Consider the following 17,017-nt stretch of genomic DNA (forward strand, 5'->3'; position numbering starts at 1 on the left):
TGGTACAGTCTCTATATGACTGAAGATGATCCTTGGTGTAGATGCAGTGTTTTATGCAAATGTTGATTGCTCCTTAGAGGATAGGTATCCAAAGCAAATAGACCCGTAGTTAAAAAGTAAAGCTAAAAGGTTTGTCTTTTGTTCCAAATTCAGTGTTGTATCAATGATGAATTGAAACAATAGGTCTCATGCTTAATGTTCTGCAATATCTGTTTCTAGATTTTCCTTGAAGGTTGAGATGATAATAGTCCCTGTTTTTGGTTCCCTCTTCCCAAGAGGAGTTCTGATGATAGAAGTTAAGGCATTCAGCAACTGTTTGTGACCCAGTTCATGAGATAATCATTGTCAGGCAGAAGTAAATTTATTTGTCAGGATAAGGCTCTTCTCTATCACCAATTGGCAATTTCATCGGATAATGCTGGTTGGTACATAACAGGGTCAAGAATGGTAGGAACAGCTGTTATAAAAAGAGCTAGGAAACAGGTATCTACAGAAACACAGTACAAAGATGGTTAGTAACAAAGTAACAGGTTTGTGACTTCCAAGTACACAGTTTGGTCTGGTAATTAATGAGTGCATTGATCTTCAAAAAGTCTCAGTCAAATGATTAAGTTATGGTTGCAATGCTGTAGAATGAAAAACAGGACAAAATGTTGAGAGTTAGCTTTTATTTGGGGAGATAGTCCATCTTTGCTAGAAATGATCAATGTAGCTTCAGTAAAGACTTACTTGTTTCCATCTCAGTTCATTGGAATAAAAGACTGTGGTCTGTTTCAATCAGTGCTAGAACTTCAATGGGATTTACTGTGAGATCACAACAAAAGAGGTCCAGTGACAGCAACAACAAGTTTTTGATTAGGAGAGCTGTTTCTACCTCCAAAGAGTGTCCATATTAATTTTCCAGCAGCTGACAATTGGGTGAATATTGATATTTGACAGTCTTGGGCAGTAATGATGATGATGACTGACAAGTCTTCAGATGTCTGGCATTTCATCAAACTAGGGCTTCGTATTGCCACTGAAGATATTCATTGGGATATTCTTCCAGTATCAACAGGCAGCTGGTCTCCGTCATTTCTCAGTAATAGGGAGAACTGTAGATTGGTTGGGACAATAGAATCAAGTGTCTCTAATGGCTCAATTATATTGGGTGTGTTTATTAGCTACTTACCAGCATGCAAACTTGTGAAAGAACAGACAAGTTTCTCTACACACACGCACACACAATTGGACTGGACTTTCACTGTTCAAAAACTTTTTAGAAACATTCAAAGGTTTCATAGTATTGTCTGTTACTAGGAAAATTACCTAGTACTAATTCAAGCAGAGGTTAGAGATGATGAAGCCATACAAAATGAGCAATGGTCCATGGGAAACATGTAAATAAGTTGTTTAAAAATCATAATTTAGATGGCTCCATTGTGTGGAATGCAGATCAAAATAAATTTGAATATGAAATGATTACTTCAAAAATGCTAGGATATATATGGAAAGAAGGATACATAGGCCAGATACCAGTCTTCTAATTCCCTTACCCATTCCTATACCATTCAAATTTAATTTCTTTCTCTGGAGGTTTATGAGAAAATAATGTACATTTGCTTTCTACAAAAAAGAGGCTTATTTGTCACTTTAGTTAAAGCCTTAATTGAAAGACATAACTCCAAGCCTTTATGTTGAAGCAAAACTCTTCTGGAAAGTTGAAAAAAGTCATATAGAAAGTTAGTATAAAAAGTTTTTGCCTTTGGTGTGCCAGATAGACATGAAGAAACTTTATTACTTCTTGATTCCTGATCTTGTTGAAATGATACCAATATCTCTAAAAAAGTAATTTCAACTAAAAATATTGATGTTTCCATAACACAATCAAAAGCTACAAAGTATATTCAACTATTGGATGTTTACTTCTGTCATAGAAATACTGTACTTGAAAAGATAAGAGCTAGACACTTTTTAAGTATGCCAACTTCCAGGGGCAATCAGTTAATTGCGCACCAGTGATGGTCTAGGGCAGGGGTGGCCAACATATGGCTCGCATAATGGTTTATCCGGCCCACGATTAATTTTTCAATATTAGCTACTTAACTTCCAATAATTGGTCAAATGGATTTGCGATACTACTTCATTTTTAAAAAAATTCCATTGTAGAGATTTACAACTTTTGTATTCGTCTGTTATAAATTTATACTATTTGAAGAATGAAAGACCCCACACTCACTAAAACTTATCTGCCATTCCGCCATGTCACTCTGTTTATGCCTGCCTGTTGAAACGTACAAACAAAAAAAAAAACATCTTTACATTGTAAAATGGCATTGTGCATGCATCAGAAACTTCAGTTATTTAACATCATTTAATTATAATATTTTGTTTGGCCCATGACAATTTTTTTTTTCCAATCCGGCCCGGGGGCAAAAACTGTTGGCCACCCCTGGTCTAGGGTCAGTTCGTATGTGAGTTGTGGCAGAGGAGACAAAGATGACAAGTATCTAAAATAAAACAGTTTATTGTGAATAAAAGTAACTTACACAATACTAAATAACAGTTCATTTGAAGATTGGGTGACTGGGTGCAATGACCAATGATTCAAAGAGCCGCTCAACCGTTGATGGTGATGGCCCTGGGACAGAGACAGGGTAGGAGAAGTGGTCGGGCAAATTTTGAGTTCCTCGATGATGTCGGGATGTGTTGGAGGAGTAGGAGTAATCCTGTGGATGTGACACAGATCAATTGCTGTAAGTATTTGAGGAGAACTCTCTTTTGACCTTGAGATTTGGGATTTTTATAGAAAATTTCCCTTGAATCTCACCTTTAGATTGGTCCTGTATCCCCTTCCTCGCTTCCTGATTGGTCTCCCCTTTGTCTGTAGATGAAAAACGAGACCTGATCAGGTCACGAGAAAGGTCTGATTCAAGGCATCTATTCGATACCTTTCATCTATTCGATACCTTTTTGTCGACTCTGATCAGAGATTGTTGATAGAACTATAAGTCGTGCACCCATAATTTAGCCTGTTATTTCTATTTTCTGTCAATTTTTGGATTTTAATGATCACACATGATGTTTTTCTAATCGTCTAATCTTTCCCCTTTTTCAACTTTTTAACCTAAATTGACTATTTATGAGCACTTGTGTCAGAGTTCCATCTTCCCCGCCGACATTCCACCTGATATGTTACGTCATTCATCTTCACATCGTTTTTGTTTTGACAACTACAGTTTTTATTCTCTCCTCTCCTACACATAACTAACATGACTTTTGCTCCAACTTGATAATAGCATTTTCACTTTTAACATGTGGAAATTAAATTTTAGTTTCAACCTGTTCTGGAACCTCGCACACTTTAGCAAAATATATTGGCATGAAGACATGATGACGACAGACATTTTATTATGAAAATGCATTTTTTTTTACTATCAATTTTACTCTCTAAAATAAATAAAAAATGATCCTCTACTCATGGAAATAGGTTGGCTATGATACTAGAGATGACTTCAAATCTTTTAAAAAATTTTTCAGTTAGGCATTTTTGTATTGAATGTTATAAGTGCAAAATTCAAAATTGTCAAGATTTTGCTTCCCCAGCTTTTATACGAAGGCTATTTTTTAAATAAGGTCCGTTTTTTAATAAGAAGAAAAATACTGTAAATATCGTTAAAATATATTTTTTTCCATATTCTACATACTTTTATCTACTTTTCTACATAATTTCCATTTTGTTTAAACATTTATCATACCGCTCAGCAATTTTTTGAATTCCAACTTCAAAGAAATCTGCTGCCTGTCAAGAAGCCCAATCCACGACTGCAGTTTTCACTTCTTCCTTGTCGTTGAAATGTTGACCACCAAGGAACTCCTTTAAGTATCGAAACAAGTGAAAATCACTGGATGCATGGTCTGGACTGTGTGAATGATCGTATCGAGTCAAAACGATAAAGCACTGTTTAATCTTTTTGTTTTGTGATCGTCAGAAAGCATTCTTGGAACGCATCAAGAAAACAATTTTCGATAATTCAGTTTCTCCGAAACAATGGTATACAAAACTGATCTTGAAATCTGTGGAAATTCAATTGATAACGTTGAAATCGTGAATCGTCGGTCCTCTCGAATTTTGTTATCCACATCACGAATCAAATCTTCAGAAATCAGAGAAGGTCGGCCAGGGCGTGGCTCATCATGCACATTAACTCGCTCATCCTTGAACATTCTTACCCGTTTTCGAACTTTACTGTCACTCATTACATTATCACCGTAAACTTCACAAATCTGATGGCGAATTTCCGCTGCTGCCAAGTTTCTTGCATTCAAGAATCGAATAACAGATCGTATCTCACAGTCGGTGGGAGACTCAATTTTCTTAAACATTTTAAACTTCTACAGCTCAGCATACAGACAGACGATATGGCTGCAAGTGGCGTCAAAACGCGCACCAAGCTTGCTCGGAGCAGAAGCGCATGCATACTGCCGTGATTGCGCATTATTCTCAGTTTCATTCACAAACGGACCTTATTTTAAAAATAGCCCTCGTATATACAGAGGGAAAGTATTGTAATCATCAAAAAATGACCCCCTCTTTACATTTTTTTACATTTTTGGATTCGAGGACCTTGAAATGCCATTGTTCAAATGCAAAAAATTCAAGGGTTTTTTCTGTGTATATGGGGGAGCATTAGGGTTTCTCATTTCCCGGTCTTTTGCTTGTCCTGGGATTTCGGGAAAAAAGTGAACTGTTTCCCGGGATCAAATTAATTATTTTTAAGATATAATTATTTTTCATTTTTTAAAGATATTTTGTATATCATTTGATTTCAAGTAATTTAATATGTTCCACAACCTCCAAAATCATATTAATAATGCTGTGTAAGATATATATTAAAAATTATCATTGAATTACGTAGAAATTTTCACAAATAGAAAAAAATTATTAAAGTTTGCTGGAAACTGCATACAACCAAAAAAAAATGCTTTGAATTGAGTTGAAAATTTAAAAGAAAATGAACTTAGATCAAACTTCTAACTTAAAAAGTAATTTTTGTTTTTTAAATAAAACATATAAAAATTTACAATAATATTTTGTATTAAGATTTTAAATGGTCAATACTCAGATCACTCAATCTGATTCTTATTTTAGTAATGAAAAGTCCTGCTACTGATTCAATTGATGTGAGTGGAATCATGTTTAATGCATTTAAGAGAAGACAGATGTTATGTGTTTTTTCACCTGTAGCCTGGAAGATTTCTAGTTTGTTTTCAAGATTGTAGTACTACTTTTGCTCCCTAGTATTAAAAGAAAAACTTCAAACTTGCAGACTTTATATTTGTATCCTTGCCCAATTTGCACAACCTGGCATTATGCAGTTATTGAAGTTACGGTGCATGGTTAAAAATTAAGGCAGCAGAAGTACAATTATTCCAGTTGTTACAGGTTCTGACAAGTAAAAAATTTATAGAGTCCTGCCACAAATAAGCTATGTATTGATTATTGACCATTTGTGACATGCCATAATGAGCAAAAATTTAAAAAATTAATAAATACGAGTTAATTAAACTTTCTATTTGCAAAATTTCCTCAACCTCAACACAAAATAAGAAAAAAGTGAACTTTTAAGAAATTTATGGGATGAGAAGAATTTCCTGGGTTAAAAAACAGCCAGGATCCCATTTGAGAAACCCTAGGGAGCATGATTTTGTTCACCTTCTTTGAAACTGAATAACTCTTGTGCTTTTGTTGAAAATTTCTGAAATTTTGCAAGGAAGTTTGTTTATTAGGGGAATTGGTGCTATTAAATTTTGGTAGTTAAAGGTTTTTGAGGTGAGGAGATAAAACGGGTTTCTCCAGTAGGGTCTGTCTTATTTTATAATTGAAAATTCAGACAAATTTACAATTCCTAAAATATTGTTTCCTGAAACTGCCTACCTTTTAAATTTTAATGATTTGTGATGAAAAACTATATTTTGATTTGCATCATTTCATTTTACCTTATGTGTTTTATTTCCAATACAAAACAAGACCTAGATATATTTTTATTGATAAAATGAAATCATGATTGATATAACAACAATATATTCATATCATGGAAATAGCATAAAAATTTTCGACATGGAAATAAAACTGAATGTTTTATGATAAGAGAAGTTTTCATTTTTGATAAGAATTATTTTAGAAACCTCATTTTATGTAAGTAAACTTACGATCAATAATTCTTATATAGAAAGAAAATTTCACATTGTATTTCAACTCACTTATTCATTATTCACTTTACATTCTAGTTTACTAAATAGCTAAACATTTTAATTTTAGTTCATTATATCTTATGAATGAGAATGTTGTTTCAGTTTGTCATTTTAGACAAACTGAATTACATATTAAATAAATTACATTTAATTAAATATTCCATTAAAAATATACATGTTTTTAATTTTTAAAATAAAAATTTGTGTAATTTTTAAAATCTTTGTTTTACAGATGTTAAATTTATTTGTTGCTGTAATTATGGATAATTTTGACTACTTAACCAGAGATTCATCTATTCTTGGAGCTCATCATTTGGATGAATTCATAAGAGTTTGGGCTGAATATGATCCAAATGCAACGTTAGTATGGAGTAAATTCATTTTAAAATATTGTTATTTTTTTATTTTTTTTTTTTTTAATATTTATAACAGTGTTTGATCTCACTCAACCAACAAATTATCCTCCTGAAATTATGTTATTTCAATAAAATTGCCCATACTTCTACACTTTTGATGCCATCATAAGAGGGAAAAAGAGGATTATATTACACCATACACTTATTTGTATAATATATTAAATACATTTTGTGATTTTAATTTTACTTCTTTCAACAAAAATTGTACATGATGCTAACACATTTCATTAACATATTGGGTAACAAACATTTTTATAAATTATAATTAAATGAAAATGAGAGTGATCAAATGATCCATTGGATTTTATTGTACCAGGACTTCTGATAGTGATAACTGGATAGTGGCAATGCAACTGCGTAGTAAGTGGAAGTTGTGGGTTTGAGTCCTGCTTTGGTTAATTCATTTCCTTCTAAATATTCTAAATTAAATTAAAATTTATTTATTTAAAATTATTAAATTTATCATGAGATGGCAGCCTAAATGCCACCTCTTACCAAATTACTTTGTTTGGAATTATTAATTAGTCTGATAAAATCCAGCAGATTGTTTAGTTATTCTAATAAATTAGGTTAGGATGTTATTATGTGTATATGGTATTATCCATATTTTCATATATATACATTGTTTGTGTGTTACTGTGAAAGAAAATGATTTATAATCATTATATATTTGGTTTTAAATCTATTTATCAATTAATAGTTACTTCATCACTTAAGAGTCTGTGGTGTACTTATGGAGAATGATGTGTGTTGAAACTCCCCAGAGACTTTAATAATAAAATTTAAAATAAAGAAAACATTTGTCTCAAACAACAAATCTAAAATTATGTTTTATTAATGAACACTTCAATATCAGTCAATTATTTCATTTCTTATTATAATAAAAAATTAATGCTCAGTTATCAATTGTTTACTTATGTTAAGTGACTGGATTGTTCTAGAAGAAAGATCATAGTTTGGATATTGAGTTTGTTCTTGAAGTTTTCTTCCAGATGTATTGGGACATTCTAGAATATTTGTCTGGCAAGTATATAAGGACACTCATTTGTTGGCAATGGGGGATAAGAGAGACTTAATTTTTCTTCATTCCAATTGTATTTTTTAGATTATTTCCAGAACCAACTCTTAGTTTGAAACTACTTAAAATTATAATTTTGTTGCTAGATTCTTTATGCTATATGTGTTTTTGTTACAAGAATGCATATAATCTGTTTTCTGATTTAATTTTTAGAAAATAAAATATCATTAAAATTGTCTCTTGTTCAATTTATAAAACCTTTGTCATTTCTATATTCTTGTATTTTTAAAAGAAATGCTGAAAGTACATTCCTGTTACAAAATATTAATAAAAGTGTATCTTACTCCTTATTTGCCATTTTTGAAGAAAAACAGCATTAAATTTTTTTAAGTTTTCATTATTTTATCACTGAATGACAATCAAAAATAATTAATTTTTTGTGAATACTCAGGATATATTTTCTTCATAATTGAATTTTAGACTATTTACAAAATATATATAATATGTTTGAGTCTATCTTTTAATCCTTTTACATCACTACAGAAGTAACAGTTAACATGGTTTTTTTGAAGACAATACTTCTTAAAAATAAAGGTAAAAATCAGGTAAAAGATCCACAATGTTAAAAATGATCAAGTGTCAGCCTTTTACTGTAGGATCTGACACTTTTTACATTAAAAAACACGAATTCTTCTCACTATGTTCTCCTTATCCATTCTTAAACTGCTTCTGGCCCTCTAGTGGTAGATACAAGTTTTCCTACTTCATTTGCATATAGTTACAATTTTTTGTGAATACTCAGGATATATTAGTATTATATCAGGATAAATACATGGTGAGAAGAATTTGTGTTTTTTAATGTAAAAAGTGTCAGATCCTACAGTAAAAGGCTGACACTTGATCACTTTTAACATTGTGGATTTTTTACCTGTTTTTTACCTTTGTTTTTAAGAAGTATTGTCTTCAAAAAACCATGTTAACTGTTACTTCTGTGGTGATGTAAAAGGATTAAAAGATAGACTCAAAAATATTATATATTTTTTGTAAATAGTCTAAACCAGTGATTCTCAAAGTGGGGGTCGCGAAAAATATTTGGGGGGGTTGCTGAAAAATTGATGCCAGATCAATTTTTTTTCAAATATTTTATAAACTTACTATGGATTCGTGTTTAGAAATAATAGAAATAAAAAATATATAAAATAATTTTTACTTAAATAAATTGCACATATAAATAAAAACAATATAAATATTTTAATACAAGCGTAATATTCATAAATTTGTGCGCTATTGAGGAATCCCCCGAGTTCCATTCTCAGCCTAAACTATGATAGAACAACATTGTCATTTGGAACAGTGTTTGCTAGCAGCATTGCGTCTGTAGGCAAGTCGAGTTAGAAATACAGTAGAGTGTAGATTATCTGAAAACCGATCAACCGAAAGCTTTTCGGTCGGCAAATTTAAATTTCCACTAGTGCTGTGGTGCTGCAATATTTGGCTATGTCTTGGGCTACTCCATTATTATTTTAGTTGGTATGCGTTTTTAGCTGGCAGCACTGGAGCGACCATGAGAAGGTACTTAACCCCCTCCCTCCGGGATGTTTTCCTACACATAAAAATTTCAAAGGATCCCGAAGAATGACTAAGTGCAAAAGGGGGGTCGCAGACCAAAAAGTTTGAGAAACACTTGTCTAAACTTCAATTATGAAAAATAATTAATTTTGTAATTCATTTAAATACATTGTACATTTACCACTATTTAATATCTTCATATGCAGGTGTGTCACTTAATGATAGAGATAAAATAAATCATTAAGTGAACATCATACTGTGTTTAGGCAAATCTATATGGTATAGACTTGCATAAGCTATATATAACATACTGTAATTGTAGCACACTGATAAGTATTTATATATCTAAACATAGAAAATGTGTAAGCAGATATGAATCTTTTGACTTCATTATAATCTTATGGAGCTTCTGTTATTAAATGACATAGTTTATTAGTTTTGAATTTTTTACACATATATTTCATGTTTTCTATATATCCTTAGAAATGTTTTACTTCATTTCTTTAATATCATCCAAGTTACAATCTTTTTGAACTCTTAATTCTGATCTTCAGAGATTAAAAATAATTATTTTACTTGTATTTTTAAATATCTTCTGATATAGAGTGATAGATGAACATCATTTGAAATATTTTTATTTTCCTTTTCATGAAAGTTACCTTCTTCACGATACTAGAAAGAATCACAAACACACTTTAAAAACCTTTAAAGTCCAGTAATGAAATTTTTAATGTAAAAAATTTTTGACAAATGTTTTCAATCTAACTCAAGGTCTGCCTCGGGTCTTTAAATTAATGATATCCCAAATCGGAATGCACAGAATAACTTTTCAAAATACTAATTTTTTAAAAATTGGAACATAAACATAATAATATATACAACAAAGATAAAATGGTGTAAATATAAATTTAACACCCATATAAAGTTAACACACATACAGAAATTTTAGGAATAACAATACCAATTAATAAAAATTATGTCAGCACTCCCCAGTTTATCATAAAAGCATTGCCATGCATACGAAACAACTTTAAGGACAGAAAAACAGTTTCGTATGCATGGCAATGGTTTTACAATAAACTGGGGAGTGCCAACATAATTTAATTTTTATATACCTGTTAACTTTATATTTACTATCATTTAATTTTTGTTGTTATATCATTATGTTTATATTCCAATTTTTTAAAAAATATTTTGAAAAGTTATTTTGCACGTTCCAATTTAGAATTATTATTAATTTAAAAGTCCTGAAGCAGACCTTGAGTAAGGTTGAAAATGTTTGTCAAAAGTTTCTTTACATTAAAAACCTTTAAACCCAGTAACAAAATTTTTCAAAGTGTGTTTTTTCATCTATTTAGTTATTTTAATTTTATCTATATTCAAGATTTATTCCTTTCTGAAAAACATGTTGTTTTAACTTATTTAAAAATAAACTAAATCAACAGGATATTTCTTTATTTAATATTAATAAATGTAGTTTATTGAAAACATTTGAATTCTTTTAAAATTTCAAAGCTAGATGAATATTAAAAACCTTGAAAACAATTTTCAACTGTTAATATTTATACAAATGTTGGCAGATTTTATTGCAATTGCTTGCTTATAAGTTAATGTAAGCAAGCAATTATATATCATCCAAATATTCATATTATTAGTCTTATATTTTTTCTTATAATAAAAGTAATTTTAAAAGCTTAAAATAAGAAATTTCTTAAATTATTTAGTAAATAATCAGCAAATTAAAATTTTAGAAACTGTATTTACAAATAAAAAAAAATATGAAATTTTATTTTCAGAGGATATATCCATTATACAGAAATGTATGATATGCTGAAAAATATGGATCCACCTCTTGGATTCGGCAACAAGTGCCCTTATAGGCTAGCATATAAGGTAATCTTTTTTGACTACTTTTTCATATTTCTTTCCTATTAGTAATTGTTTTGTTTTTGTATTATTTGAATATTAATACTTTGGTTTTTAAATAGATAATAAAATTATGAAGAGCACAATTGTTAACATATATCGTAAAAAACTTAATACATTCAATCTTCCATTCATGTGAATGAAATTCACACGAATTTGAATACACATAAGTTTATCTATAATTTTGTAATTTTTCTGAACAAAATGACTATCATTACAAATATAGATGAGTTAAGTTTATGTCTGACAATCATAATATTTAGCCTCTCTCTTTTATCTCTTATACTATTTCATTTCATTACATTCATTTATGTGTTATAAACTATTTTAAAAACTCCTGTCGTTGTTATGTCTGTATCTACGTAAGGAAAAAATGATGAGTATGGAAAGGGATATTTCAAAAATTAAAGCTTATGAAAGTCTTGAGATGAGATGAGTTTAATTAAAGATATAATTATTTAATTTTCTATAAATTAATAAAAAATATCTTGGTAATTCAACTTAGTTAAACTGTTTTTTGTGAGATACTTGTATCATTTTTCTTGTTTATCTATAATTTTTCATTAAATCACTGAACTCTGGATTTTATATCATAATTATTCAATACCATAATTTTATATCATTAAAATTATCTCTCACACAAGATTACATCAAGCATATCATAGAGTGTATAAATGTCTTCACTGATTATTTGTGTGCAATCTGGTTCATGATGTCTGCACCATATTTAGTTTGGTTATTGTATATTATTGTCCATGTTTTTCTTATTGTCTGTTCAAATTTGAACATCAGGATGCTAGCTACAAAACAATGACATTTTTTCTCTTCTTCCCTTGATAAATTTTCTAGTTATATATCTGTTTTCAAAATTAGTGCTGTATAATGGTTCATCTGTTGGGGTACCTTTTTCTTTTTACAATTGATCATTCTACCAGGCTTGTTATCTTTCCCTTTAGCTTCTTCACCAGTGAAAGTGAAGCAGAGAAGCTGTCACATGTAACATTTCTACCTTTATTGAGGAAAGGTTTCACCAATTTGAAGATAACCTAGTCAGAGAGTTGCTGATCATTTGGCTACATATCATCATTTCCCAAATCTTTATGGAAATATTTAGTACATACTTTGTATCTTTGTCTACTACAGTTCAGAATTTTGGCCAGTTTGGCAGTCATTAATTGGATAAATCAACACCTCATTTTTGTGAAAAATAATAGTTTGTCAATTGTTATATTTATACTTGGGTGATATGGGTGATATGAAGTTTGTGAATTCTCAATAAATTAGTTTATTGCTTCACTTCAGATATCAGTACATAGTTATCAGATTTTAGGCATTCAGACCTTGTTGATTTCATATCAAATCTCAAGTACTTCATAATCTCACAGAAACAAGTTCATGGCATTGAGTCTTTGAAAAATGACAAACCCCACTTTTGGATCAGAGTGATTCTAATTCTAACTTCCAGCCACAGTAGCACCTCAAGTATATAGAGTTCCTATGAAAAACTCGCGTTCACTTCAAGTTCAATCATAAAGGAGGGGGAGTTAATTTGACTCACTTTATGATCGAGGGGTTTAATCCCTTTCAACATGAAAGGGATTAAACCTTTATTGAATACTTCTATGTTGTTAGCTTCTGGAGTTCTATTGTTACCACCCAGTCTGTTTTGGAGCTGTCAATGAACTTCAGTTCAGTACACTTTTTTGGTGTGTGTGTGTGCAAGAATATGATTGTCAATAGTATTGCCATAAACTCAATACACTTTCTGTAATAGTTTGTCATTTAGCAGACTACATTGGTCTCTCAATATGTTTTACTGGGCACACATACTTGAATAAATATCATCCTTCCCAACAATTTCCCATAGATTACCATTGGGAGTCTATACTAGATTGCCTGCATCCATTGGCAGTAGGTCTGTCTAAATTTATTATAGATTAAAAAGTAAAAGAACTGGATGGTCTTCTTGATAATCCTTAATTAGATTTCTATATTCCTTATTGTCTTGTTCTAAGACCAAACATTTACCAACTTCTTGAAAATATTGCTACATTTTTACTTGCACTATGGCTTGGCTCAGGAAGAGACTGATAAATGGTCTGTGGTTGCACATCATTGTCAGAGATGATGAAACTGCTAGAACTTTCTTCATCTGAAGAAGACAGACAATGAGAATTTTGTCCAAAATCAATGTCAAAAATAGAATTGGTGTTGGAATTTCCTGAATCATTTTCTGAAGAGTTTCCACAACTTGATAAGGATACAGATCTTCCTAACATCTTCACTTCACATGTGCAGAAATGAAAATGAACAATTAAAAACTGAAAGATCATCCCTTCTCTGAGCTGAACAAACAAGAATGTTGCAGTTGCAGAAAACTAACTGCATGTTACAACATGCTTCAGTATGTTTAATTGTAGATGGGGACAAGTGGTTACAGGTTGAAACACATCAGTTTGTAATATATTTATGGGATAATTTTGTTCCATTGGCAGTTATGGAAAACAAACTGGATGGAATATTATCTCTTTTAATCAGATAATCAAAGTTGCACATTATTTTTCTTATATAAATTAATGAAAAGTTATAAAACCACACAGTTTTACTATAATAATTAAAGCTTTATAGAATGTCAAAAAGTCCTGTTGGCAGTTCTAGTGTTAATGTAGTAATTTAATCTAAAAATCTAGATTTCAAATTTGACGTGAACCATGAACAATCATTAATTGTATTGAGTCTGATTGTCTAAACTTTAAAACTCAGTGGAATCAAAAAAATTTGTTAATTTATACTCTCTTTAATAAAAATTTTGATGCACCCCTAAAAAATAATTCAATTGCAATGAAATACCATATTCAAATACCTTTCAACCAAATATGCAAATGATAAAAAATTAACACCCAATAAATGAATGGTCAGATCTACAGCACATCGGAAGTGCCTATCATGATGGTGTATATAAAGAGTGATTCTTTCTCTGAAGTATCAAATTCCAGTGGAGATTGATTACACTGATCATTTTTGATTGTGAATGATGCTCACCATCAAATTTGTGCCCACTACAAACATACTATGGAGTTTGAAAGAGGAGGTGTCATTGGACTAAAAAAGGGTGGATAGACAAATTGACATATTGCCCAATATTTGGGTCAGAGTGATGTGACAATTAGACATTCAAGACCCATTCATGCCATCATTGTCTAAGTCCAAAGAAAAGCAGGTCTAGAGTGATGATGGAATAGGAAGACCGAGCAATTGTTCAAGCAGCTGTGACAGCACCAGATTCATCACTAGTGACAATCCAACGTGTGACTAATGCTGAAGTGACTGCCAGGACCATTGCTAGACTACTACACAAGCAGAATTCATGCTCATGATGCCCATTACACCTGCTACCACTGGCCCATAGGCATCATCAAGGACGATTGCAGTGGTGCTGGGCTTGATTAATATGGAACAGCTCCGAGTTCTCATGACCAGTGCAGACTTGTATGGAGACATTCTGGCATTGCCAGAATCTGGCTATTATTGTTGAATGTCACACAGCCAAACAACAGGGATTATGGTTTGGATCCCCTTAGTGGTAGTCCATGGTACCTTCATGGCACAGTGATATGTTGATGACATTGTGAAATGTGTTTTGATACCATTCCTTTTGCAGTACCCAGGGCATATTTTCCAACAAGACTATGCTTGGCCACATATGGTACACCTCTCATGTGAATGTCTTTATGGTTGCAACATCCTTTCTTGGCCAGCCAGATCACCAGATCTCCTGCCAATTAAGCACATTTGGAGCCTGATGAAGTATTGCCTACAACCAGCTGGAAATCTTAGCCCATCAATTGAACACTATTTGATAAGAAATCTCTCAGGACACATCTGTCAACTTTACAAATCAATGCTATGCCAGATAACAACCTCTATTCAGGCAAGAGATGGGCCAATGTCTTATTGTATACTTTGTGTAACTCAATAGAGCTTGGTTCTCATGTCAAATATTAAATAAAAGGAAAGAAAACTCACTGAGTACAGCATTAACAGTTTTATTATTATTGTCCACTTTCAAAACCATTTGTCAACTCTCTACTTCTCAAGAAGGGCTTTAATGCCCAACAGATACTGGATATATGTGATGCACTGATCTTCATCACAGAGCACAGTTATTTTTGTTTCAATCAGAAAATTTATTTACAGAAACAGAGTCTCCACGGGTTTCCTTTCATCTGCTCATGATCATGAAAGAAATTGAACACAGAACATTCAATTCCCTGCTTGTACACTACTTGCTGTTGTACTTGCATTATGTTGATGATATCCTCATAACATGGGAGGACACAGATGAGATGGTTTTTATCTTCAAACAACAAATGTCCAGTATATACCCCTCTATTAACTTCACTTGGGAGAAAGAGATTGATGTGGCAATAACATTCTTGAATTTGTGTATACATAGATTCCCTGAAAAGCTATTATTCTTGGTTTACCGTAAATTTAATAAAGTGCCTCATATCATCCCAGCAGATGCTTTCCAACAACAGGGATTATGGTCTGGGATTATCTTTGCAATATGTTGATGCCGCTATCACTGCCCCATTAGAAGAGCGTTTTTGTTACCATCAATACAAGCACTTGTAAACATTGAATTAAACACTATTAGTTTGGCAGTGCACACAGCTGGTTTTTCACAAGCTAAGTTCACACATGTGCTTAACACAATCAGGAAATCTCTATTTCCAAGCACAACACTATGTAACAAGAGGGAGATGTCAGTAGTTCAACCACCAATACTCTATCTCAGACCCCTTTCCATATGCATTTGCCATATATTCAAACAACATAACTTTCTCCTGCTGCTATCTCTGCTATTGAATTTGCACAGACTCATCTGCAACAATTGGGATAAATTCTCCACCTTTGAAAAATCTGGAGTCTATGCTGTACTGTTGAAAAATCCCATAACAGGAATGAATGCTTGCTAGCTGCCTAGCTGAGCACCAGGATGATGTGGTGAAAGGAAACCACATCATCCTGTTGCATACCACAGAGCTTGCAAAAAAGGTCTTGAACAGAGCTACAACTTGTTATGGGCTCAAACAACGCTACTTAGATGCTGTACTGCTAGGAAACTTGTGTTTATATGGGAATCTCTCCTCATAACAACCTTGGAACTGTGCAAAATTCACATACTTGACCTGCAAAACATACGAGTTGCCCTATATAAATGGTTAAATAGTTATATGTATCTGCTATCACACCTTTAATGTGGATCTATATTCATGCATGCACTGCATGACATCATAGAGCATAATCAAAGTTTGTAGCATGTTCATAACAGTTTTTAATTTTAATTTAAAAAATATGTATTGCATTCCATATTTTTAAATTTTCGTTTGCCTGATGACAATGAACATAAGTTTGTTGAAAGCACTAGCAATAATAATAAAACTGTTAACTCCATACTCAGTGAGTTTTTCTTCCTTTTATTTGTGTAACTCTTTCTCTGGAATAAATCATCCAACTGTTCCAAAATTGTAATCATTTTTTTTTTGCACATTCAATAAACGTACCAAATTATGTTTCAGTTGGATAATTCCTTCTTGGTACATCAATTTATTTATTTTTTGTCAAAGAGTCTTTATTAACTGTAACATTGAAATAAAATATACTAAATGATCGTATCATATTAGGAAACATATATCAACAGTATTTTTATATAAAAATTGCATTTTTGCTTTTTTTTGTAGTGCCAGACAGACTTCACTGCTAACAAGATATTTGATATCAACAGTACAGTATTTTTATATAATAGAGAGATCTAGCAGATTTCAAAAATGGAGAGATCTATTTTTAT

The 17,017-nt window shown here is 31.6% G+C and overlaps 1 protein-coding gene across 1 annotated transcript in view; it reads left to right on the top strand.

Annotated features, from left to right (window-relative positions):
• LOC136979676 (voltage-dependent calcium channel type A subunit alpha-1-like) overlaps window positions 1-17,017 on the top strand; it is a 445,853-nt gene that overhangs the window by 376,120 nt on the left and 52,716 nt on the right. The window contains exons 37-38 of the mRNA XM_067275717.1: window positions 6,467-6,594; window positions 11,034-11,130. Coding sequence (XP_067131818.1) covers window positions 6,467-6,594; window positions 11,034-11,130 — 225 coding nt within the window. The remainder of the gene's footprint in view (window positions 1-6,466; window positions 6,595-11,033; window positions 11,131-17,017) is intronic.

Source organism: Centruroides vittatus, unplaced genomic scaffold, assembly GCF_030686945.1.
Source record: "Centruroides vittatus isolate TY-2023 unplaced genomic scaffold, ASM3068694v2 contig_630, whole genome shotgun sequence".
Lineage (NCBI taxonomy): Eukaryota > Metazoa > Arthropoda > Arachnida > Scorpiones > Buthidae > Centruroides > Centruroides vittatus.